The following is a 27269-nucleotide window of genomic DNA, read 5'->3' as shown; positions in this document are numbered from 1 at the left end:
TTTTTTCAACTTTTCTCAAATTTTTGCGTTGTTTACTCAGGAAAAGCAAGAAAAAAACAAAAAAAAAAAAAAATTTCCAAAAAATTTGAAAATTTGAGAAAAAAAAACTATTGTTTCGTTTCTATTATGATTACGCTCATAGTTTATGACCTTTCTCAATAATTAACACGTTTTTAAAGATTTAAAATAATCTACTGAGAGGCTGATGACGCATGTCGGCAGCTGCACTTAAATAGAGCCCGAATGAATAGAATAATGGAGGGATAATGTATTTTAAATGGTGTAAGCTTAAAAATATTTAAGATACATTACGGTGTCTAGAGAAATCAATAGAATGTCTAGAATAATCAAAGAAAAGAAATGTCTTTGTTAAATGATAGTGTTTACTAATTACGAATATTATCAAAGAAAAGTAAAATATACGTAAATTTTACATATTGAAAATTGAACAAATGAAATAGATTCAAGTCATGAATTAAATAAATAAAATGAAACTTTAAATTATCAAATAGAAATATCAACCAAACTAAAACTTTATATAGAATAAAGTAAAAATTGATGTAAAATTTCAAACTACACGGAATTAATTTTTGTACGAACATTGCTATGTCGTTTATTCTAGAAATTACTCTAAATCGAGTAATTTTGGGCCATTATGACTTTTTACTTTTGAATTACGAAATTTTACTCTTTCAGTGACTAAAAATCAATCAGATTAATTTTTACTTACAATTATGAGTGAAAATTATCCCTAGCGGCTGTCAAAATAAATTCTCTCTAATTCAATTTTTACTCGTAGGTTATGATGAAAAGATGATGATTTATTTTATAAAATTTATGTTGAATTAAAATTAAAATTAAAATTAACATGTTGAAATTTCTATAAAAAATCTAAAATCCTCTCATTGTATTAAAATATGACTTAAAATAAACGTTTTGAAAAAGAAAAAAAAAGAAATTACTCGTATTGTGCTGAAAAAGAAAAGATACAAATTTTGTGGAACTTTAAAATAAATATGAAGTTATAGAGAGATAAAGAGATCGTCTTTTTTTTCTAAGCATACGTTTGTGTGCGTAACATGTAAGTTGTCGCGATTAAAATCAAAGATACTTAATCGAAGCCGATAGTAACCGAAGATTAACGAAGACTTACTGAATTATTACTCTGCAGTTGAGAGTAAAAAATACTTCAATAGATTCGAAATTTTATTCGAAGTGCAAGTAAGTTTCCATCGTAATATCAATAGGTTTAAAGAAATGCTACATCGGAGAGTACAAATTAATACACGTTGAATAAAAATTGGTAGATTCAGATAAAATATTCACATTAACCGATTAAATACGGGATCCCAACAGAGTATAAAATCATATAATTATACCACTTTACCTTCTGTTAAAAAATTACTCACTAGTAGAGTAAAATATAGTCTAGTGATGATAATATTTCAACGGAAAATATTAAAAGTTGAAATAAAAAATACTAATTTTTGTAATGGCCCAGGATTACTCGAAATTGCAGAGTAATTTTCATCAAAAAATTATTTCTGTGTATCAAATGAAAAACGAAAATCTAAATGAAAAATTGAACCGATAAAATGAAATAAATAAGTTGAACCAAATAATTAAAAAATGCTTATTATGTACTAATAAATTAATAATTATTAATTACTTTTATTTTTGTATTATTAGTGATAATAATTGAATAATTATTCATCAGAAAAATTAAAAAAAATTGAAAGAATTAATTTAAATAATTGAATTGTTTATAAAAATTATAATGATGAAAAATGAATGTTGAAATAATCGCTAAAGTAGAGGAGACAGTTACAGAAGGCAAAAAGCGAGGGATCTGAAGTATTTACAATATGGAAAACCACTGAGGAAGGCATATTCTGTCCGTAAAACTGGTTTTCAAAGGAAGTGGGGAGACTCGGATGATAGTGGCATAGCGTAGGAGTATAATTTTCTCCAATGTACAGAGATCGGGAAATCGTCCGGTTTTTGGAGGCCTGCTCGAGGAACCCAAATAGACTCAGTTGTGTCTTGAGTGCCAAACCAGTAAGGTCATATCTAGGTTCTTCTTCTTATCCAAGTTAGTGGGCTAGTAGAGATCTTATATATCTGCTAAAGAAAAAGTTTCGATTAGAAAAGAGTAATAGTTATTTACTAAATCAAGAGAATAGAAAAGGAAGTACGAAGAAAAGAGCTGTTGATCAATACACTTCAAGTGAAACATTTTGATAAGATCACCATCGGCTAATAACAAGTAAGTTGACAAAAAATTTATGCTTTCCCGCATGAAAAAAATTTCTATTTTTATTATATATACGGCAATATATAATTTTATAAAACGGCAAAAATTTATGTATGTTTGAATATAATGTTCATATACACAGTTGAAAAATTTGTGTTAAATTTAACACAAATCACATGTCTCAAACGGTCCACTCAATTTTTTTTGTTACACGGCGAAAAAAATATTGTTCTCAGAAGTATACTGTATAGTTACAGTAACAATACGCTATAGTTATCTACTAGATTGTTACTGCAACGATCTACTGTATCGATCTGACAACAATACGGTGGATGGCTCTGATATCTGTACGGTATTGTTCTGAGCCCTATCTGACGTCACGCACATTGAAAATTATATGAGATATTTAAAAACCTTTATCATTCATAAATAAATGATAAGCAAATAACTTTGATTAAATAAAATAATTTATAAAACTGATTTATTAGTTAGTTATAATCTTAATAAATTTTAAATATAAATATATCTTTTAATTTTTTGAATTTATTTATTAGTAATTTAATTTTAAATTAAAAAATAATTCAGATCTCATTTGTTTATTAATTATTACACACCTCAAGCGCGAAAGCGCTAGGGGTGCGTTACTGATGGTTCTTCCACGTTGTTTTTCTTCTATTTACGTATCACATTTAAATTATAAAACATCGACTATATACACTAATGCAAAAAATTAAAGGAGCAGAAAAATTTTATAAATTTTTTAGTGATTTTTGGAAGGCTGTAACTTGGTGAAAAATAATCATATCGAGATTTTAAAAAAAGCCTTTTTAAGCTTGAAATCTCTAGTTTTGGTGCATTTTTTTCAAAATTTTTAAAAGCTCCGGTTATTGCGCAAACATGAGAAATACCGCAAGACAAAAATTTCTAAATTTTTTTTTTTTTTCCGAAGAGCCCACGGACCGCGGAAAAATTCTTTCAACTAAACAAATGCAAAGCTCGTTTAGCAAATTTATTCAGCTTCAATTTGGTTTTTTTTTAACTTCGTAGGATAATTTGTCGCAGAGATATCAGCTTTCACACAAAAAATTATCCTTTTGGCTTTGATTATCGATATTTCAGGTACCAATGATCGCACAGAAAGTCGAAGGGTGGCGTTGAAAACTTGAATAAATTCCCTACAAGACTCTGTCATCATTTTTTGGAAAAAAAAATTTTTTTTATTTTTAACATCCATTAGAAGTAAGTACAAAAAAATGACTGTTGGGAATTTAGGTATGGTAATCGTGAATGAAACAAATCAATTTATTAAACAAATGAATATTATATCTTTTATTAAAAATACGCGCTCTAGAGTATGTCTTCACTCGTAAGAGATTTAGCTTAGACTAACTTATTCTTTTAATATTATTTAACACTGAGGTCCAACAACCTCTCCTCTTTTTGTATAGCAAAGATCTCTAAGTTCAAAATATATATACCCGAGTAGAAATTTTGACCTGACACTAACCAGGGCCGGACCCGGCTTTCCTTCTTCGTACCTGACTTGGCATGTAACGCAGATGAGTACTCCGGACCCAATCCGGCATGCCTGGCCCGGGCCCTGTTGGACGTGCCGGCTATGAAACTGCTCCGGCAAGCCTGGCATAAGCCCTTAGAAATTTATTTGACCAAATTCTTATCGTTACATCGGGAGTTAAAATTACTTTTACAAAAAAAAAAAACTATTCTCGATCAAAAAGTTCACGTTTTACAAACATTAAGAATTTTTTTCAAAAATATTTCATTTCGCAATAAGTAATTTGAAGGCTTATTGCAATAAATTAATTTCTTTGATCGAGAATGTATGTTTTTTTAAAAGTAATTTTTTTCTCAGTCCATGGATTAATGGGGCTTTAAAAATATAAAGTAAAATTAATTTCATTTATTTTTTTTTTGTTATTACTAATACATTATACAAGTGGTACATCCTTATAAATCGATTTTTTTTATTACTTTCTTCTAATCGCATCAATCGATGAATATTCCAATCTCTAGCATTATTCGTCGCTGATGATAAACCTCCCTGAATTTCATTATCATCTAAGGTTGTATTTGAACTCCTACGTAAAATTCTTCTTATTACTTCTAAAACAGAAAATTATATACTTTTAGCACAATTTTTTTTTTTTTTGTTAGATTATAAAATAAAATGATAGCACTTCAAAATTAAAAAAAATTCTATTTAGTAATTTAAAATTAATTCATTTACCTGTTATACATAAAAATAACGGTGTATCTTTGAAGATTTTTTTATTATTATTGGTCGTGTTTTTTATCGCCATGTATAATAATACAACATCTCGAGTCAGATAAACTCGCATAATTGAGCCGATATTTTTTGATGTTTTTTTTTGTTGCTCACTATATAGGATAATCGGATCACCTGAAAAATATAATAATATCAGCTGTAGCTCTTTGAAGCATTTAATATAACGCTTTTTATAAATTATTTAATAATTAATAACAACTTACTAAATCATGAAGAATTTTATGGCTATTAAAAATTTTTGCATTAAATTTTTTAAAATCTTCATCATTTTCAAGAGGAAAATGAAGTGAAAAATCTTCCTTTTCTCCTTCTCCTCCTCTTTCACTTCTTTCTTCGGCTTCTTCTTCAAAACTCAGTTATTAGATATAATTATTAATAGTACAATTTAAAAAATTATAACACTTGTTCATTCTTATAACAATACAGTTACTAACCTGAATTGGTACGCACTGATTGTTAAACGTTCACAAAATTTTAAAATATCGATGTGCACTCCAAAATTTTTTAAAATAAAATAAGGTCGTTAAAAAAATAGGCAAATAAAAGTACTTTACTTTATACTTTAAGCCAGTAACCTTCTGTACCGACAACGCAAGAGAGCAAAAAAATAGATTTTCCATCTGTACTTGAAGAAAGACAAGGAAAAGAACTTCATTGTTACTACGAATATGAGTACCCGTATATACTACCCAGTTTAAGTAAATACCATAATATTCTACCGATAAAAATAAATTTACATTGTCAAGCCTCTTAATCCTCAAACCCATAACAGTAATAGCTTTTCATTTTTAGGTATATATATATTCACTATTTTTTTGGTACAGTCTGCAATCACAGACGCCCGGGAAATTTTCTATTGTGTGAAACAGACAAGGCTATTGAAGCATGAGAATCAAAACCAATACGCTGAAGTAAATTATTTTGATCTTTATATTATATAAAAAAATAATTTATTTAATTATAGAAATAGCCCATTAAATGTAGTTGACAGTCCCGAAACAGTTATTATTTTTCTTATTGATTTGTTATTAAAAACTACATTCAAATTGTAGTCATAAATTTCGCTCGGATTTTTTTTTTATGACAAAAATACGATTAAGATTTCGAAATATTTTTAGTCGTGGGACTTTAAAATTTTTTGCAAACCAGAATGCGAAAAATAAAGTAGTCCTGTAAAATAACTTATTAAAAGAAAAAAAAAATTGAGCTTAAATTTTACAAAATAAATCACTATCGTATTTAAAGAATAACTTTTTTTTCAATTCTGTCAACTAAAAAAAAAAATTTATTTTTACATCAGGTATTCCTGAAGAGTTCCTGTCCAGTTCCTGACCAGGAAAGCCTCGCACGGCTCTATAATTTTAGCTGAGGGTTTTCCAAATCCGTTTTCCATCCGGTCCTCTTCCGGCAAACCTTAGACTACTCGAATAGTTTTAATATTGGGCTATCCTGATCTATGCCCTGTCCGAAACTGATCAGGTAAGACTACGGCAAGCCCTTTCCGGCATACCGTAGTGGTACCTGACCCGGCCCGGATATAGTGTCAGGCATTACATCAGGTATTTTCTACTCGGGTATATATATATATTAGGGTGTCCCAAAAAGAAAACATATTTTTTTTTTTAACGTCTTATGGGCTCAAAAGTTACTTTATATTATAAAAAGAATCCTCACAAAATTTCAGCCAGATATCTTTAAAATTGAGCTATCACAAAGGGGGGTCCACATTCCCATTTAAAACACACGCGAAAATTTTTCATTATAGTTTTTCGTTATTAAGACAATAAAAAAAATTTTTTTTTTAATTTTGCCTAAAATTATTTCGTAGGGAATTGAAGCCTCTAAAAAAAAGTGCTGATGCATTATGTACGTCAAACGAACTAGAAAAAAGTTACGGGGCTTCAAAAATCAACTAAAATTTTGTTTACTCAGTGTTGAATTTTTTTATATTATTTTTCATTTTTATTGCATTGAAAAAATTTTTTTTCAAATTTTGACGAGTATCTTCTTGTAGGAAATTCTATTTCCTACAGAAAGTATATGATATCATATATACGTCAAATGAATGAGAAAAAAGTTACGGGGCTTTGAATGTCAACGAAAAATAAAGTTCACTTTCCGTTGACATTTTAGTTCAAAAAATTAATATATTTTAAACTCCGCTTTTCGTTGACATTTAAAGCCCTGTAACTTGTTTTTCATTCATATGACGTATATATGATATCCGATACTTTCTGTAGGAAATTAAATTTCCTACAAGAGCATGCTCGTCAAAATTTGAAAAAAAAAATTTTTGATGCAATAAAAATAAAAAATAATTTTAAAAAATTTAACACTGAGTAAACTAAATTTTTGTTGATTTTTGAAGCCCCGTAACTTTTTTCTAGTTCGTTTGACGTACATAATGCTTCAACACTTTTCTGTAGAGAATTTAATTCCCTACAAAATCATACTAAGCGAGATTGAAAAAAATTTTATTTCATAGTCTTAATAACGAAAAATTAAAATGAAAAATTTTCTCGTGTGTTTTAAATGGGAAAGGGGACCCCCCTTTGTGATAGCTCAATTTTAAAGATATCTGGATGAAATTTTGTAAGGATTCTTTTTATAATATGAAGTAACTTTTGAGCCCATAAGATGTAAAAAAAAAATATTTTTTTTTTTTTTGGGACACCCTAATATATATATATATATATGGGTCATTCCACCAAATAAAATTATTTTTACGGGGCGACCCTCGTCGATTTGGTTCAAACTTTGTGGAGTCGTTCTATATATTAAAAAAAAAAATTCTCTGAAAATTTGAGCCTTTTATATGCAGCTGTTTCAAAGTTATGATTTTTTGAATTTTTTAAAAATTTTTGTTTTCAACTTTTTCATTAATTTTTTTAAAGGAAAAAATTTTTTTTTAAAAATGAGCACATAACAGTTTTTCGTAGGAAAAATTCTCAGCTTTCCAATAAAAATATCTATTTTTCATTTTATGTCACAAAAGACCTTTTAAAATTCGATTGAAGACGAAAAAACGATTTTTATGACTGTGCGGCGCTTGATACATCTAATTTGATATTTTTTTCTGAAAGCTGAGACTTTTTCCCACAAAATATGTGATATTCACGATGTGCATATTTTTTGTTTGAACAAAATCAATAATTATTTAAATACAAGTCATTGATTTTATAGTTTTAACAAACTGTAATAGTTCATTGTGTGGCAAGAGATGAAACAAAACGATGTCAGAAGAAAGTAAAGTAGGCTGCCCGAGCCATAGGCAAAAGCTGACAATAACTGCAATTTGAAGTCGTGTTTCATTTAGTGTTACACACTATTTTTTTCATGATTACCTGCATTGAAAATTATTATCAGTGTCAGCAGCCAGTTAGAATCGAGTTATATTAAACCCAATGGTGCGATCAACCATTAGTGTACGCCTAACTTATGCTTTGCAATTTATAGTTAAACAGAAACCATAAATACTATTTATTATGCACGCAAATTTTTATAAAACTGAATTACAAAGTCAGAACTGTCATTAACGCAGATGACATCAATAGTCAGAAATCACTATTGAACAAAACACAAGAATCAAAGTTCAAATTACTAATTCCTAGACTTGAACCATTGATGCTGGTATCATGAAAAATAGTTTTATAATTTTTGTTTTTAGAGCTTTACTGCAGATACATACCCGAAAACATATCCTCACACCGCAAGTTAATACATCCGGGCTATTCAAAATTTTACCAGCGTTGATTTCACTGTTATAACCATCCCTTATTAAAAGAAACGACTTAAAACGATTGGAAAAAAAATTTTAAATACTTTTTAAGGCTTTTGAATACTTTGAATACTTTTGAATCACCCTTTTTATGGGCATTTAACATTACAAACCGTTTCGAATCGTTTGGTTTAATCAGGGAATCGTGACTTTTTTTAGAAAATAAATGTTTTGGACGTACAATACTTTGAGTCATAAACGGTAAAAGAAACACAAGCAGTGCACCCTATCTCACTTATTGTTGATAGCTTAGGATATATATGTGGTAAAAATGTATCAACATCCTCAAAAAAAAAATAAGAATTAACGTTTTTTAATCATCGAGAGTTTATATTTTATTTAATTTTATTCAAACAATAAATATGCACATCGTGAAAATCACATATTGTGTGGGAAAAAGTCTCAGCTTTCAGAAAAAAATATCAAATTAGATGTATCAAGCGCCACACAGTCATAAAAATCGTTTTTTCGTCTTCAATCGAATTTTAAAAGGTCTTTTGTAACGTAAAATGAAAAATAGATATTTTTATTGTAACGTTTCAACTTACTGCCTACTTAAATTAATTAAAATTAATTCTTAATCTAACCCTTAACCCTATTGTGGATTGGCTCGCCGGATTGCCAGGATTCTTAAGGATAGGATATCAGGGTGGTGACGTTACTATTGCTAAAAATTAATTTGACCAGAAGACCCTTTTTTTAAGATATATATATATAATTATTTATTGAAAATGACTTATTAACTAAGTACATGAAAAGAAAAGTAATTTATTTTGAAAAATTATATTTGGTAGTGGATTCCCTCTAGTGGCTGGCTGCTACTCTGCAATAGGCTGCTGTATGGGTGTTGCTTGACTGTTTCTGCTGGACCTGATATACGCCACCGCTGAGGAACTTCTCTGAGATTACAGTCTCGTACGGGTACTCCCACTGTATCTCAACTTGACTATTGACAGGTCTGGCTCTACTGCTGGGCTGTTGTTGGTTCTCGCCACTCTGCGTCACTGGTTTTGGGGCAAGAATCCGTGGTCTGTCTCGCCTCTGCCGTATTCCCGCTCCGGATCGCTGTTCAGTAGTGACTCGGGGACTTGGCTGCAGCTTGCCCGCTTTTAACTCTGGCTCCGTGTCCTTTTCAATTTCTACCCGAACTCTGTAGCCTCCTCCACTGAAAAAGTGCCGTTGTACTGTGTTGCATGGGACTGCCTGGCCTTCTATGGAACCGTCTGTGGACTCCTGTATGTCGCAGCAACCTCCACTAAAGAATATCCTTCGTACGGTGGCTCCAGGAAAGTAGTAAGTGTGTAGAATCGCGACTATCCCACCGCCCTTTGGTTCCTCGGTTGCTGATTGGACCCAGCACTCTCCACCGCTGTTAAATTGCCTCCGGACTGCTTGTTCTGGTATACAGGTGTTCCTTGAATACTGCATCAATCACCGATGTGGTCACCTTGCCCCGTTTCGGCGTCGTATACTGTGTACTGCTACTGCTGCCGTCAGTATACCCCGTATACTGTGTCTGATTGCTCTGCTACTGCTGCCAGTATACCCCTGTATACTGTGTAAGACCGCTCTGCTTTGCTGCCAGTATACCCCGTATACTGCGTATTGGCTCTGCTTTGCTGCCAGTATACCTCGTATACTGTGTAATGCTGCTCTGCTACGCTGCCAGTATACCTCGTATACTGTGTATGACTGCTACCGCTACCGCTGCCAGTATACCTCGTATACTGTGTATGACTGCTACCGCTACCGCTGCCAGTATACCTCGTATACTGTGTATGACTGCTACTGCTCCGCTGCCAGTATACCTCGTATACTGTGTAAGACTGCTACTGCTCCGCTGCCAGTATACCCCTGTATACTGTGAAATGCTGCTACTGCTCCGCTGCCAGTATACCGCCTGTATACTGTGTAAGACTGCTTTGCTTTGCTGCCAGTATACCCCTGTATACTGTGAAATGCTGCTACTGCTCCGCTGCCAGTATAACGCCTGTATACTGTGTAAGACTGCTCTGCTTTGCTGCCAGTATACCTCGTATACTGTGAAATGCTGCTACTGCTCCGCTGCCAGTATACCGCCTGTATACTGCGTAAGACTGCTTTGCTTTGCTGCCAGTATACCCCTGTATACTGTGAAATGCTGCTACTGCTCCGCTGCCAGTATAACGCCTGTATACTGTGTAATGCTGCTACTGCTCCGCTGCTTCTTCTTCTGCTGCAGCTGGAATTTCTTCCAGCTTTAATGCGTTCAATTTCAGCTCCCGAGTATTTTTCCCTTAAGGTACTTTTACTCTCTACAAGATATTGTCCGGTAGTGAGCTGATCTGATTTCAGTGTATATTTGAATCGCTTTTAAATATTTTAGGTATCCCGTCCTCGAGCGAACAGCGATCAGCGCCCTTTTCCGCCTAGCGGCGGCACTCGGAACTACCGCTGCTAAATTGCGTGCAATCGCCCATTCTCTCTCTCTCTCTTTCTTGACGCTGTCTCTCTCTTCTTCTTCTCTTCTTTCACCCGATATTCGCTTCCGAGGATTTAATTCTCTTCCACGAATTTTATTTCTTTTCTTTTTTTTTTTTTTCTTCCCTTCTCACTTGCTCTTACGTATTTATTCCTTTTTATATATACGTGTAATTTTTATTTTTTTTAAAAAAAAATTAAAGTTAAAAATTAAAATTAAAAATTAAAATTAAAAATTAAAATTAAAAATTAAAATTAAAATTAAAAATTAAAATTAAAAATTAAAAATTGAAATTAAAATTAAAACTTTAAAATTTTTGTGACTCGTCACATTATTGGAAAGTTGAGAATTTTTTCTACGAAAAACTGTTATGTGCTCATTTTTAAAAAAAAATTTTTTCCTTTAAAAAAATTAATGAAAAAGTTGAAAACAAAAATTTTTAAAAAATTCAAAAAATCATAACTTTGAAACAGCTGCATATAAAAGGCTCAAATTTTCAGAGAATTTTTTTTTTAATATATAGAACGACTCTACAAAGTTTGCACCAAATCGACGAGGGTCGCCCCGTAAAAATAATTTTATTTGGTGGAATGACCCATATATACATATATATATGGGGCATTCCACGCCAAATTGACCACTTTTGACCCCGACCTCTCTCGATTTGGCTCAGAATTTTTTTTCCTTTTCTACCCCATTAAAATCACTTTTCAGAAAATTTTCAAATTTTTTTACCCAACCCAAAAAAAATTATGAGTTTTTCAAAAATAAGGCTTTTATTTTATCAAATAGCTATAACTTCTTCAAAAATTGACTAATTGGGACGTTATTTTTTCAAAATTTTTGTCATTGAATGTCCTTTTCAGAAAAAAATACAAAAAAAATTTTAAGATGATAAACTCTATGAAATTTTCGGCCTTTTCGAGAAAAACCGTGATTTTCTCAAAGTTCGCCATTTTTTATTTTTTTTTTATTCGCTCAAAAAAAACTTCAATTAATTCTGCAATTTTTCCCGCCAATCTCAGAGTGGGCCGACTTTTCCTTCTATTTTTTTTTATCAATTGAAAAAAAAATTTTTGCCCAGTTGGGCTTATCCTACAAAACATCACTATAGAAATTTTGAGGATTTATAGATGACGTCCGACTTTGAAGAATTGAGACGGAAAAATTCATTGAAAGTGGTAATCCTCGAAAAAATTTGGATTTTTTTCAAAAAATTGAAGATACCTATAAATAATTTTATTGTATTTTTTTTCTTTAAACTAGACCTAAAAACAAAGAAAATGAAAAAAAAAATTGCCATTTGGTTTATTTTTGAACAAGTCACAGGCTTTTGAAATAGCGATGGACGTTAGATTTATTTTTCGAAAGCCTGTGACTTGGTCAAAAATAAACCAAATGGCAATTTTTTTTTTCATTTCCTTTGTTGTCAGGTCTAGTTTAAAAAAAAAATACAATAAAATTATTTATAGGTATCTTCAATTTTTTTTTCAATTTTTTGAAAAAAATCCAAATTTTTTCGAGGATTACCACTTTCAATGAATTTTTCCGTCTCAATTCTTCAAAGTCGGACGTCATCTATAAATCCTCAAAATTTCTATAGTGATGTTTTGTAGGATAAGCCCAACTGGGCAAAAATTTTTTTTTCAATTGATAAAAAAAAATAGAAGGAAAAGTCGGCCCACTCTGAGATTGGCGGGAAAAATTGCAGAATTAATTGAAGTTTTTTTTGAGCGAATAAAAAAAAAAATAAAAAATGGCGAACTTTGAGAAAATCACGGTTTTTCTCGAAAAGGCCGAAAATTTCATAGAGTTTATCATCTTAAAATTTTTTTTGTATTTTTTTCTGAAAAGGACATTCAATGACAAAAATTTTGAAAAAATAACGTCCCAATTAGTCAATTTTTGAAGAAGTTATAGCTATTTGATAAAATAAAAGCCTTATTTTTGAAAAACTCATAATTTTTTTTGGGTTGGGTAAAAAAATTTGAAAATTTTCTGAAAAATGATTTTAATGGGGTAGAAAAGGAAAAAAAATTTTCAGCCAAATCGAAAGGGGTCGAGGTCAAAAGTGGTCAATTTGGCGTGGAATGCCCCATATATATATATATATATATATATATATATATATATGTATATATATATATATATATATATTAGACCGGTTCAAAAAAATCGACTATTTTTTTTTTTTAAACCCGCAGTGAAATATCTTCCTAGTCATAAAAAAGGAAGCCTGTGAAAACGGGAGCTCTTAAGATCAATTTTGAAAGGTCGCTCATCGTAAATTTCTATTTTACGTTTAAATAACATGGAAAAAAAAACTTTTTTAGTTTGGAATTTTTCACCTCAGCAATGGCTCATTGTACGAATAAGCCCAGCATATATTTTTGTAGGGAATTTAACGCTCTACAAAAAAAGTCTCTTATCATTTTTCGACAAATCCATCTGTTCAAAAGTTATTGGAGCTCGAAGTCAAGTAAGAGTAAATTTTGAGATCTTTTTACTTTTCCGGCAAAACTATCATACTAATTATAAAATGTCATCAAATCATTTTTGTAGACAATTTTATTTTCTACAAATTATCATCGATAAATTTTTTTCAAATTCTGCATGGCTTTCTAGTTATTTCCATTTTAATGCCAAGCTCTTAAAATCGATCAGAACACTTTTTTTTCCCATGTTATAATAAATTTTTTTTCCCATGTTATTTAAACGTAAAATAGAAATTTACAATGAGCGACTTTTCAAAATTGATATTAACAGCTCCCGCTTCCACAGGCTTCTTTTTTCATGACTAGGAAGATATTTCACTGCGGGTTTTGAAAAAAAAAAAAAATAGTCGATTTTTTTGAACCGGTCTAATATATATATATTAGGGTGGTCCTTAGCAGGGATATTTTCAAATTTCTTTGCTCCCAGGGGCTTAAATGCTTTCAAATAGATAAAAAAAAATCTGGGCGTTGGTTGGCCCAGCGGGCCAGCCCCAAAACTTCCCGCTGTTCTCAAGCTCAAGGAGCTTGAAAACATCACTGTGAATATATTTTCGAGCTCTTCGTGCTCGAAAATGCTGTTACATGCAATCATTTTATTATGAGCCTTTTAAGCTCTAACAAGTTAGGTTTTATGCTAGAGTTTGAAATGTTAAGAATCGAAAATCATTAATGAAGAAGCGGCTTTTAAATTTTTATTATCGATTATGTTCTCTGAAATAAATGGATTGAGGCAGAAATCAATGTCAGTGATCAAAATCGTGATTTGAATAAGTTTTGACTTAGGTCAGAGCAATAATAGATAGAATATCCGAGAAAAACATGAACGACTGGGTTTTTTCAATTTTTTGCTGACGATATCTTTAAAACTAAGGAACAAGTTATATGACATTATCTGATAATCGAAAGAGACTATAAAGAGACAGAGTTGGTATGATTTCAGACACATTTTAGCACATTAAATTTTGATTTATCCGGAAAAAATAACATTTTATGTTATTTTTTTAACTTTTCAGCGCCGATATCTTTTGAACTAATCAACCGATTTTGACGTTTGAGGTGGCAATCGGCGCGTTTTCTTGAACTCTACAGCCGATTAAATTTTGAAATTGATCGGATGAGTCACTTCAAAGATAATCGAAAAAAAACGTTTTTTACCATTTCTTTCGCCATTGATATCTCTCGAACAAATTAACCGATTGAGATGGTTAAGGTGGCATTCGACGCGGCTTATAAAGTTCTAGAGCTGATTAGATTTTGAAATCAATCGTTAAAGTCGTTTCTTAGAAATCACTAAAAAACTAAAAAAAAAAATTTTTTTTTTTCATTAATTCGCCAATATCTTCGAGTCTACTTAATCAAATAATCTGAAATTTTCAGGAAAGTTGCGGGCCAACAAGCTCTTTCGATTGCCACCTCAACCATCCAAATCGATTCATTAGTTAAAAAGTTACAAAGAGTTTACACACACACACACACACACACACACACACACACACACACACACACATACATACATACACTCGGACATCATTCTGAAAATAGTCAGAATAGCTTCCTAGGACCTCAAAACGTCGACATCTGATGAAAACTCGACTTTCGAAAATCGGGGTGAAAACAATAACTTCCCAATTTTTCGAAAATCGTCGATTTTCTTAGCGGAAAGTTAAAAATTCCCTGAAAATTTGAGCTCTTAATATTAACTCTAGAATAGTCCGCTTTCCAACCAAAATTTCTTATGGAAATAACATGCGAAAAATTTCTTTCGTTCTTTAGAATTCCGTAACTCGGCGACAGCTAATTCTAAAATAATAAGACATCTATGTTTTCATCGAGAATTTAGCGCTCTATAAAAAAGTTATTTTATGTTTTTTGACAAAGTCTATTCGTTCAAAAGTTATTCGAGCTCAAACTTTAATTTCTATATAATTGTCAGTATTGTCAAGCATATTTATAAAAGAAACGTTTGTGTTATAAAATTCGCTTATATTTTTAATTTCTATGCGTTCCAATTTTCCGAACGCTTGCCAAATTATCTCTGATAAAGTTTTTTCTATTTTCGCATAACTTCCTAGTTATTTCTATTTTAATGCCGAGATCTTAAAAAAATAGTGTTCTAATCGATTGCAAGAGCTCGACATTTACGTTAATGCTCACTTACGTTAATGATCATTCACGTTAATGATCACAAACTCTACTACGTTAATAATAATAAAATTTTTATCTCATGGAATTTATTTGTTTTGTCTCTGCATAGGCCACCTCTGGCAAGCAAGCATGGGTCAGGGCTGGCAACCAGGCTTGGCACGGTGTTATCATTCCAGACTTCTACCAAGGCTGGAAAAACACTGGCTTACAAGCTTGGTCCACAGTTGTACATAGTTAAACCAAGCCTGGGCCCGTCGTACTTTCTTCTCTGGGTATAAATAGAAATTTTAAATAAAAAATTTTGTAAAAAATTGAAGGATATCAACATATATAAAAATTTTTTTTTAAATTTCAAATTTCAAAATCCTTATCAAAAAACTTGAAATACTTTTTTTCGATTTTTTTCTCTTAGAGCCATTTAAAAACGGAAATTTGAAGAAAAAAAACAGTCAAATTTGAACCATTTTTGACGAATTTATGACTATAAAACTAAAAAAAGCGATTTTTTCAATTCCTGATGTCCCCTCTATCGGCCTAGCTGTCCCCTCTACCGTCCTGCCTAGACCCCCTTTATCGGCCACTTTTTAGATAAAATTTTAGCTGATCGGATGTATATAATTTCTTACATCTATTCTAAATATTTATATTTATTTTGAAATATAACTTAATCAATTTGTTTATTTATTTTGACATTAACAAATTAAATTGACTATTTTGCATATAAATGCTGATTACCTTAAAAAAATAAAACTAAAGTGGCCGATAATGCATACAGAGGTAATTTTCTTGTATCTATATTCGGCCACCCTATTTTTGTTATGAATTAGGCAAAAATCATTAAATTATTATCTCCTAAAATTACCATGAAACAAGCTAATGAGATTACAAAAAAAAATCGGACTTTTATTGTTATTTTTAATTAGTAATCGGTTATTGAAAAAACAAGAGTACTTAACCTACCTGATAAAAAAATCACCAGAAATCGCATCTGACGCAGTTCTATTTTTTTTTTAATTAAAAATGAATTTTTACAATAATCAAAGTATGTTTAATCTAAACTAGACTAATTTTACTTTTTTTTAAAAAACTATTTACGCATGAATACGTACTTATTGTGGAAATATATCGATTTGTCGACTGAGTGGCCGATAAAGGGGGCCTGGCCGATAGAGGGGTTACTTACCTTATTGAAATTTTTTCATCAAAAATATTTGATTATTCCTGATTAAGGGGGGGGGGGGGGGGTAGGGTTTTAAAGGCGAAAAAAAAGCATATTTTTGTAATTTTTTCCCGGCGAGATGAGTAATATAATTTCATTAAACTTAATCACATATTATTGTACAACTTTTAAAGAATATCAGAAAAAATTTTCAACGAAAAATATTGATTAATAAGCTGGTGACGTTGAATCTTCGGAGGCGCGTCGAAAAAAAAGTCGTTTTGCGGTGAACATCATAACTCGTTACCGGATCATCGGAAAAAAAAAAAAAAAAAAATTTGGAAAATCCAAAAGTGCACGCCTCGAACGCTCATGTTATGTTTTTTTTAAAAGTTAAATTTCGAATAAAATTGAATATCCCGCTCTTTTCCCATAGAAAATTCCATGGTAAATATACGGTAATAAAAGTAAAATAAAAAATAAGGAGAACATTCCTAATAAAAAATGGCGGCAGTGTGTGTTTGTTTACATGTAAGATTGCCGGTTTTAACCGTAATGATTTATTTTTTAAAAAACGAGAAGGCCTATAGTAGTAATTTTCAAAAGGAACCTTCTTTGCTTAATTCTGAAAATTTTGAAAAAAAAATTAAGTAGTTTCGTCAAGTCGTTCTCGAGATATCCGTACCACGCCGTTTTTTTGAACCACAGACTAATGGACGTCCACGATAAATTTTTTTTAATGAACTTTTTGTTATATTAATACATATTGGACAAATTAAAAAAAGTATCAGGATTATTCATTAGTGTTTCAGCTTTATATTGATGTATTTTTCATAATGTGTAAGAGTAATAGAAAAAAAAAATATATATGCACTTTAATGAGTGGAAATCGTGTGACCTTGACAGGTCGGTTATAAAGCACAACCTCTCCGCTTCGCTTCCGAGGCGTGCAATTGATATGCATTTTAAAGTTGATGTATTTCTCGAGGTAACCACGAAGAGTTTTTTTTTTTTTTTTTTTTTTTTTTTCGATTTTTTGCAGCACTTGGAAGTGAAAAACGCGATTTTAGCTCAAAAAATCGCGGTTAATTTGTTATTAAAAAATAAAAAACAAAAAAAAACTCTTCGTAGTTACCTGTTGATTTATGTGAAGAAGTAATGTTCAAATTTTCAAAGGGATCGGTTCAGTACATTTTGAGTTATGATGTTCACGGACTTTAAAAATAACGTTTTCGGGAAAATCCATTTAAAGTTTTTTATTCGTGAAAATTTGAAATAAATTATCAATCAAAGAATATGAATTTTTATACTTATATTGAGTCATCAGTTGACATCCTTTGAAAGACACACATCCGGAGAAAGGAATTCGGAAGAACAAAGAAAATTGCAGCTGATTTCTACTAGGGGTATGTAGGGGCAGGTCGGGCAGGTATAAAAATCAGGTATACCGGCCGGTCATTTGAAACGCTGTAACTCCGTTAGTTTTACTCGGATTGATTTAAAATTTGTACACAATGTTCTTGACATATTGTTCATTCAGAAAAAAAATTAAAAAAAAATTTTTTTTTAAATAATTTTAAAACCCTACCCCCCCCCCCTTAAAAACTTCGATTAAATCTGATTCAAGCTCGATCGGATTTCGATTACAATTTTTTGCATGATCAGACATAGCTTTGCATGAATCATGCTTAATCGTGCATGATTCATACATGACCATGCTTAGTCTTGTCTAAGCCTTAAGGCTTATAAAACAATAAAAACTAACAGTTTCACAGTACAGATAACTGTGGCTGATAATGATTAAATTATTTATGGATCAATACCATTCTTCGTAGAGTTAGAGAAAATAATATGTTTCGTTTTAGAAAAATTTGTTATTGAACATACAATATTTTTCTGTAATGTTGAACATCAGGTGAATATAACTCATATAATGCCTATTAGAGTGTCTGAAAAAATCGACTTTTTTTTTTTTTTCTTGAAGAACATTGAAAAATCGACAGAGTATCTCTAGACAAAGACCCTATTAAAATATGAGACCTTAATATTAATATTTAAAGGTAGCGATTCGCGATTTTCTATTTTCCATTTAAATAACATGGGAAAAAAAAAATTTTAATTTTGGAATTTTATACCTCGGCGATGGCTTATTGAACAGATAAGTTCAGGATATATTTTTGTAGGGAATTGAACGCTCTACAAAAAAAGTTTCTTATCATTTTTTGATAAATCCATCTGTTCAAAAGTTATTGGAGCTCGAAGTCAAGTTAAAGTAAATTTCGAGATCTTTTTACTTTTCCGGTGAAACTATCGGACTTATCATAAAATGTCACGAGATCTTTTTTGTAGCCACTTTTATATCCTACAAATTATCATTGATAAATTTTTTTCAAATTCGGCATTGTTTTCTAGTTGTTTCCATTTTAATGCCAAGCTCTTAAAATCGATCAGAACATTACTTTTTTAGGAGCTTGGCATTAAAATGGAAATAACTGGAAAAAAATCCAGAATTTGAGAAAAATTTATCAATGATAATTTGTAGGAAATAAAATTGTCTACAAAAAAGATCTCATGACATTTTATGATAAGTCCAATAGTTTCGCCGGAAAAGTAAAAAGATCTCGAAATTTACTCTAACTTGACTTCGAGCTCCAATAACTTTTGAACAGATGGATTTAACAAAAAATGATAAGAGACTTTTTTTGTAGAGCGTTCAATTCCCTACAAAAATATATCCTGAACTTATCTGTTCAATAAGCCATCGCCGAGGTATAAAATTCCAAAATTAAAATTTTTTTTTTCCCATGTTATTTAAATGGAAAATAGAAAATCGTGAATCGCCACCTTCAAATATTAATATTAAGGTCTCATATTTTAACAGGGTCTTTGTCTAGAGATACTCTGTCGATTTTTATATGTTCTTCAAGAAAAAAAAAAAAGTCGATTTTTTGAGACACTCTAAATGCCTATCCATGAAAGTGAAAAACTCTTATTTCCAACAATAATTCAGATTCAAACAATGCACCATGTATTGCGTGTAGGAAATTATATATGTAATAGTTTTAAATTATTAACAAATAAAATTTAAGCAACAAAATTTTCTAATTATTATTATTATTATACATTCCGAATTATACATTCTCACCCATGATCATACACGATTGAATATCACTTTGTATGAATCAGGCATATTCATGCATGCTCATGCAAAGTCATACTCAGTCATGCAATCTCATGCATGATGATTAATTTCCCGTTATATCAAGTCATGCATGATTGGGCGTGATTTTACAAGGTCATGCACGATGTTGCATAATTTGTGCAGTGTCATGAATGATCAGTCATGACTGGGCTTGGTCATACATGACGTTGCACGAATCATGTGTGACTATTCTTTCCTCGTCATGCATGATCATGCACGATCGAAGATGATTTTACATGGTCATGCATGACATTGCATAATTCGTGCAGTGTCATGAATGATCATTCATGACTGAACTTGCTCATGCATGACATTGTACGAATCATGTGTGACTATTCTTTTTTCGTCATGCATGACCATGCGCAATTGAACATGGATTTGCACGATCGTGCAGTCATGCCTGGATCATGCACGATCATACCTGAATCATGCAAATTCAGACATGATCATTCACGATTAAGCTTGGTCATGCATGATATTGCATGGATCATGCATGACTATTCTTGCCTTGTCATGCATGATTAAACATGTCTTTGCATGATCGTGCAACGTCATGCCTGGATCATGCACGATCATACCTGAATCATGTATGGATCATGCATGATTCATGCATGATCAGGCCTGATGATTCTTTCCCGGGCGAAGTATAACTTCAAAAATTTTTTGCAGACATCCGACAATGGCCGCGGCGGAGAATAAATCATCAAACAAAGAGGAAATGGATAAATTGTACTGGTCCCTTGTGATGGCACTCCGAAACGACAATCGAGAACTGGCTCATTCGCTACTGAAAGAAGGCGCTCCGGTCAACAACGACCGCCGGGGACCCTACCCTTCTCCGCTTTACTACGCGATAACTCTTGGCAACATTGAAATGGTAAGAATGCTGTTAGAAAGAAAAGCTGATATTTACTTTATAAATGAGTATGACGATCAGCCATTTAATGCAGCGCTGAAACAAAATACTATACCGATTCTTAAACTTTTTGGAGAGTTTGCCGTTAATTGTACATATATAACAAGTAAAGATTTTATACGGCTGCTTCATTTCATGATGAAAAAAAAAACTATGCGAAGCAGCGCTGAAAATTTAATGGCCAATCGTCCGGCTCATATTGATTTCGATCAGGTTCCCCGTATTGAGAGAACTTTTCACGCAGCTTGCATCTACGGGTACTTAAGTTTCGTCAGAATATTTTTGGACAGCGGCGTCAATATCAATGCAGTGGGAAAATTTAAAAGTACTAAGGCATGGAAAACTGCTTTAGGTCTTGCATGTGAGTATGGCCATCATGAAATAGTCGAATTTCTGCTGGACAAAGGCGCTGAGCTAGACGTTGAAGGCACGAGCATTCCTTTACACTTGGCCTGTAGGTCAGGCAATCAGGATATAGTAGAACTGCTGGTCCAAAAAGGCGTTGATGTCAACATAAAAGATGCCAATGGACGGGCGGCTGTCGACATCGCAGCTGAAAATGGTCGCGTTGACGTTGTGGTCTATCTGTTGAAATTCGAAAATCTCGAGCTGAAGTTCGACCAGATTAAGTCGATAATCGCCGACTCTACAGGAAAAAATAAACCGATGATAATAGAAAGCATTTTCTCGTATCTAGAAAAATTGAGCTGGGAAAATTGTTTGAAGAACGGAATAGACGGTAGCGTAATTGAAAATTTAATGAAGCTGCCGTTAATTTACAAAGCCGCTGGTTTCGGTCACGTCGACTGTATATCGATTTTGGTTAAATTTGGGTTCGATATAAATTACAAAAATCGTGAAGGCAAAACTCCATTGCATCAGGCTTCTGCAGATTGCAATCATAAGTTTATACTCAGGCTCTTGCAATATGGCGGAGATATTTCTGTAACTTGCGATCAGGGAAAAACGCCATTCGATTACGTGGTTAAGAAAAAACCAGAGGGAACTATGAACCGTAGAATATTTTACAGACTTGTCCAAGACAACGAGTCTCGTCTTATTAAATATGATATCAATATTGTCACTACTTTTGCGCAATATTTCATCAAAATGAAGTTATTGAAGCTCGATGTCAATGAAAATAACTATAGAGACGCTATAGAAAATTCTAAAACACCATTAAAAAAGATAAAGAAATATGAGCAAGAAGTTGAAAGAATGAAAAATAAGTTCATAAATAATGTGAGTTTTTACGACATCGCCAGAGCTATGCCCAATCAAATGATCTTGTACTTAGAACGTGATGCTGTTTTTGAGACACTCAAGTCTGAAAAGTACAGGTCTGAATTTCCCGAGTACGCTGATGTTATCAAGGGTAACTTTGAAAGAGGTCATGTAAGAAGGAGGTTGTTGGATGAAGCTGACAAGTTGGCCATTTTTGACGACATTCGGTCACTTCCTTATTATTGCATGAAGAAAATTCTTAAACATTTCACTAATGTTGATTTGCAAGTGTTGATTTATAGACACAAGTGGTGCAGAAATTGTAAGCATGACAAAGCTGTTGACGTTGATAAGAGTTTTAAAAATTATGCTACGGTGCATCGTCACAATAGATTGAAATGATAGTTTATATATTTTATGTAAACGATATTATGTATTTTTTTAGCATGTCTGTGACAAAGTTAACGATTTTAAACTCGCAATGTTCGATACTATTAAAATAATAGAATATTTTGTTAATATTCTAGTGTTTTTTTTAATAAAAAATTTTTTTATTGATAATTTCATATTTTTTTTATTAAATATTGAGACAATATGAATTATCATCTTCATCCTCAGCCTTGCGGTTCCCATTTTTCCCCGTCTCGTTGCCGTCTGAAACTATACGAGTCATAGTGCAGTGATCACATGACTAATTATCACGTCGACGGATGTCTGTAAGGGTGAAGTGGGGCAGTCCCGAGGCTAGTCCTACGCCCTAAATTATCGGTCAATCACTCCGATCCTGGATCAATTAGCAATAAGACGTATAATTTAGTACTACTGTCATATACTAGCAATTCACTTGCGATTTTGTTAATACAGACAATTACTTCATAAATCGGGAAATTAACTTTCGTTATGGTTGTATTACCAGCAATTCTCTTGCGATCATACTTTACTGTCCAAGTTTACTGATTATTCTAAATGAAGTTAAATCTATTGAAAATACTGTACGTTACCGGCGATACACTCGCGATAATAATAATAATATTAAAATTAAGTAATAAACTTAGTGTATAAACGGCGTTGCTTCACGTTGATATCCATCGGTCAAACGTTATTGTAAGTACTTGAACTTTGTTACAATTGGCAATAAACTTGCATAATTTTCTGATTAATTCCTTTTATTCCATCTATCACGGTTCATCCTATTTATTTTCTATTTTACTAGTAAGATTCTTTAATAGTTTAATAATACAAATATTCATTAAGTTATAAATAGTAATTCGACCATTGATAAGAACACTGTATAATTGGGTGGGCCGAAAATACGCTTTTTTTGAATTTTCATTATGAATACCAAAAATATTTTTCTTTGTACAAAAAAAAAATTTTCGAAAAACAAAAAAAATTTTAGGTCGATATCTTGGGCTCACCAAATCCCGTTAAAGTTAGAAGTTGTTTAAAAATTTTCTTCCGACTTATTTTGATCAGAAATTTAATTTTCTACAAAAAAGGTCCTATAATAAAATTACGTAAAGTTGATAGTTACTGAGATAATTGCAATTTTGTTCGAAAAAATATAATTTTTCAAGATATTATCACTTTTTCAGGGTAAAATATGAATTTTATCATATAAATTTCATGGAAAATCAAATTTCTTACAAAATTGGTCTTCTGGTAAAAACTTGAAATTTATAATTAATCAGAAACTGGCAGTTTTATGTTTAGATAGTCCCATTTCTCGTTATTTGGTGGTTTTCACCAAGAATTGCTATTATCTTTGTAACTATCAACTTTGAATAAATTTTTATTAGGTCTGTTTTGTAGAAAATTGAATTTCCTACGAAATTTTTACGATAAAATTTATTTTTTACCCTGAAATAGTAATAATATCTTGAAAAATTTCATTTTTTAGAGCAAAATTGCAATTATCTGAGTAACTATCAATTTTGCGTAATTTTATTATAGGACCTTTTTTGTAGAGAATTAAATTTCCAATCAAAATGTGTTGGAAAAAAAATTTTAAACAATTTCTAACTTTAGCGGGATTTGGCGAGCCTAAGATATCGACCTAAAATTTTTTTTGATTTCCGAAAAACTTTTTTTTTGTACGAGGAAAAATGTTTTTGGTATTAATAATGAACATTTAAAAAAAGCGGATTTTCGGCCCACCCTAATGTATAATTTTATATGCCATGAGGTGGGTTAATAGGTTTCATCATACGTTGCCGGGTTTGAATAAGTGCGGGTCCTTGCTTTGCAAGAATCCTAGCCCGTTGCTCTGTCCCAGCAAAATAAAAATTTCATTGAGGCCAGCCTAAGCCAGGGTTCAACCCGCGAATTCTGGTGGCTGCTGGTAAAAATTGCAAAGAGAAAAAGCGATTTGGCTCAATATAAGAAAAAGGGCAAAATGGGCCTCCAGGAAAATACTTCTATTGAGTTTTTTTTCTAGTTCTAGTTCTAAGTTTATGCATGAAAAAATTTCTTTGCATAAGAAAAATTTCTCATTAGAAAATGAAAACCAAGATTTTCTTAAGGCGAGAAAAAATTTCTTAGGGCAAATAAAAATTTTCTTGGGGTGAGTAAAAATTTTTTGCACCAAGAAATCTTTTATTTCTGTGAATATTTTGAGTTTTAAAAACAATTTTAAGGTATGTATAAAAAAATATCCATGTGAGGAAAAATGAACCGGTTTAAAAAAATGTAATTTTTAATTGACAAATATTTTACATTGATATATAAATATTATACGCCTAATCAAGTCAACTAGGCAATTAAAACTCGAATTAACAACTTGATTACCATACTGGCAAATTTTTTTTTTTTTTCAATCATAGTCAAAAGAATTAATTTATTTAGTATAAATATTAAATGGGTAATTATATGTTACATATCTTATTATATACAGTCGACTCGCGATTTTCTTCCGGTCCTCGGGGATGTTTGGAAGAAAATCGGGAGAAAGTCAAAAGTCCTAGTAATTGGTAGTGGGGATACGTCTGGGTGAATGTTCCGTGTATTTGTACAAGAATAAAGGATCTTCAAGGAACATAGTGTAATATTCTAATATCTAATCTTTATCTTTTAACTCATCATATCAATATGTGAAATGTAGTTATATAAAATGAATTAAAAAAATCGTCCGGTCCGCATTTACTCCAGATTTACTCCAAAAATTTTTAAAGTGCATAAGTTATTCTTCATCACGATTTAATTTGCAAGAAGACACGTATACGAGTCATGGAACTTAATTTTAAATATTCATAATTCAAATAACTATAATCAGCAAACAATTGAAGAGGGAGATAAGAGACCGTATCAATGCCTTTTATTTATCTGATTCAAGTAATTTTCATTTTACTCAGAGAGAATTTTTTATAAAGTTTTGGTAAAAATTACAGTATCACTCACAGTCAGGGTTGGGCAAAAAAAAAAATTTCATTACTAATTATTTAATTAAAAAAAAATTTAATAATTAATGATGAAATTATTACTAATTTTTCAATAAATTGATAATAATTCCACACAAAAAAAAATTAATGAATTTAATTAAAATTTATGCATAGATATATCATTAATTGAAAAAAAATAAATTTATAACTTATTGAAGATCGATTACTAATTACAAAAAAAATCTCTCTTTCAAATTATGATTCTACGAACTCACTCGAAGCTTAGAAATTAGAAAAAAAAAGTTTCGAATTTCTAACAAAAATTAGAAAAATGTACTGGCTAATTATTTAATATTCAAACAATTAACAATATATGCGAAGCATTATTAATTTTTTTTTTAATTAGAAAAATTTGTTCGCTAATTAATAATTTTTTTTAAAAAATTAGAATTTATTTTCAGCTAATTACTAATTTTTCTTAAAAAATTAGAATTTATTTTCAGCTAATTACTAATTTTTCTTAAAAAATTAACTTTTATTTTCAGCTAATTACTAATTTTTCTTAAAAAATTAGAATTTATTTTCAGCTAATTACTAATTTTTCTTAAAAAATTAAAATTTATTTTCAGCTAGTTACTAATTTTTAAAAAAAAATTAGAATTTATTTTCGGCTAATTATTAAGTTTTCAGAAAAATAAGACATTTCTTTGCATTGAAAAAGTTATAACCTTTCTCAAATGATTAGAAGTTCATTCCACGTACTATTAATCGTCCACTTGAAATTAAGTGTGTCCTTCTTTAATTACAAGACAAAATTTCCATATCGCGTTGGTATTTCCTATTCTGTTCAATTTGTACACAAAATACTTTGCAATTATTCTGTGAAATAAATGGAGAGTATAAGATTTTAAGCCAAAATTGTTGATTTCAAATTACTATAAAAGTATTTGATGATCAGAGGAAAAATAAACATTTGTTTAAAGTAACTAAAGATGCGAAAAAAAATAACAACTGCTGAATGGAATACCATCCTTCTTATCGAAATGAATAGAAATAATCATTATAATAATTAAAGAATATAATATTATAGATTAGGATTGATGAAGGCGTCAGTTTGAAAGTATTTTAATATCTGATAATAAATAAACAATTTTTTTTAGTTACTAAAATCCTTAGACAAAATAATAGATTTGAGTTGCAACTTTCTCATTCCGGGAACAAATACTTTTATAAAATTATATTAAATTTTATGCTATTTCATCAAATCTTATTAAATTTTATATAATTTTATAAGACTTTATAGGAATATTTCATATAATTTTATAAAGTAAGACCTGAATAAGAGAAGTTATGATTGAACGAAATTTTATATCATTTTATATATCTTTACAAAATTGGATCCTATGAATGCATCTAATGTGAGGAAATATGTTGTAAAATTTTATAAAATGTCATAAAAAATGTAGAATATTTAATTTTATAATATATTTTGATCTGATCAGACACGACTGATATAAACTCGTACATAGTTATGTATAAGTCTATACAGGATCAGACCTGATCACGCTTCATTGATACAAAACGTATATATGTTTAATTACGGATATATCTTAGAGTGGTCCATTTGGAACGAATATTTATTTTTTCGCTTCCACTTTGAAATATAGTTGAAGACATTGAAAAAAAATTCTCTGAAAGTTTCTGCTCTTAATTTGAATTTGAATTTTGAATACCTTACATTTGATTTTGAAGTTTTTCCATTCAAAATAGGGGAAGGGGGGCAAAAGGGGGTAGGGTAGGCAAAACGGGGTACCCCCAAAATTTTATAAATAAAAATTGTATTTTTTAAATATTTCAAAATCACTTCTGTAAATATAATTGAGTATTGACTGAAACAGTTTGATTAATAGTAAATTTTACTACTATTCAAATTTTTCTGTCAAACTATCA

At 30.8% G+C, this 27269-nt stretch overlaps 1 protein-coding gene across 1 annotated transcript; it reads left to right on the top strand.

The window, feature by feature from the left end:
- Positions 1 to 1810: 1810 nt before the first annotated feature.
- On the top strand, positions 1811 to 22887 carry LOC130671234 (serine/threonine-protein phosphatase 6 regulatory ankyrin repeat subunit B-like). The gene is made up of 2 exons (XM_057475000.1): positions 1811 to 2266; positions 20472 to 22887. Exon 2 carries the CDS (start codon positions 20482 to 20484, stop codon positions 22342 to 22344), a length of 1863 nt encoding a protein of 620 aa, XP_057330983.1. The 5' UTR covers positions 1811 to 2266; positions 20472 to 20481; the 3' UTR covers positions 22345 to 22887.
- Positions 22888 to 27269: the final 4382 nt, after the last annotated feature.

The sequence above is a fragment of the Microplitis mediator genome, chromosome 7, assembly GCF_029852145.1.
Source record: "Microplitis mediator isolate UGA2020A chromosome 7, iyMicMedi2.1, whole genome shotgun sequence".
Classification (NCBI taxonomy): Eukaryota; Metazoa; Arthropoda; class Insecta; order Hymenoptera; family Braconidae; genus Microplitis; species Microplitis mediator.
Note: the sequence above shows the minus strand (reverse complement) of the source record. Positions and strands in the feature narration are given on the sequence as shown.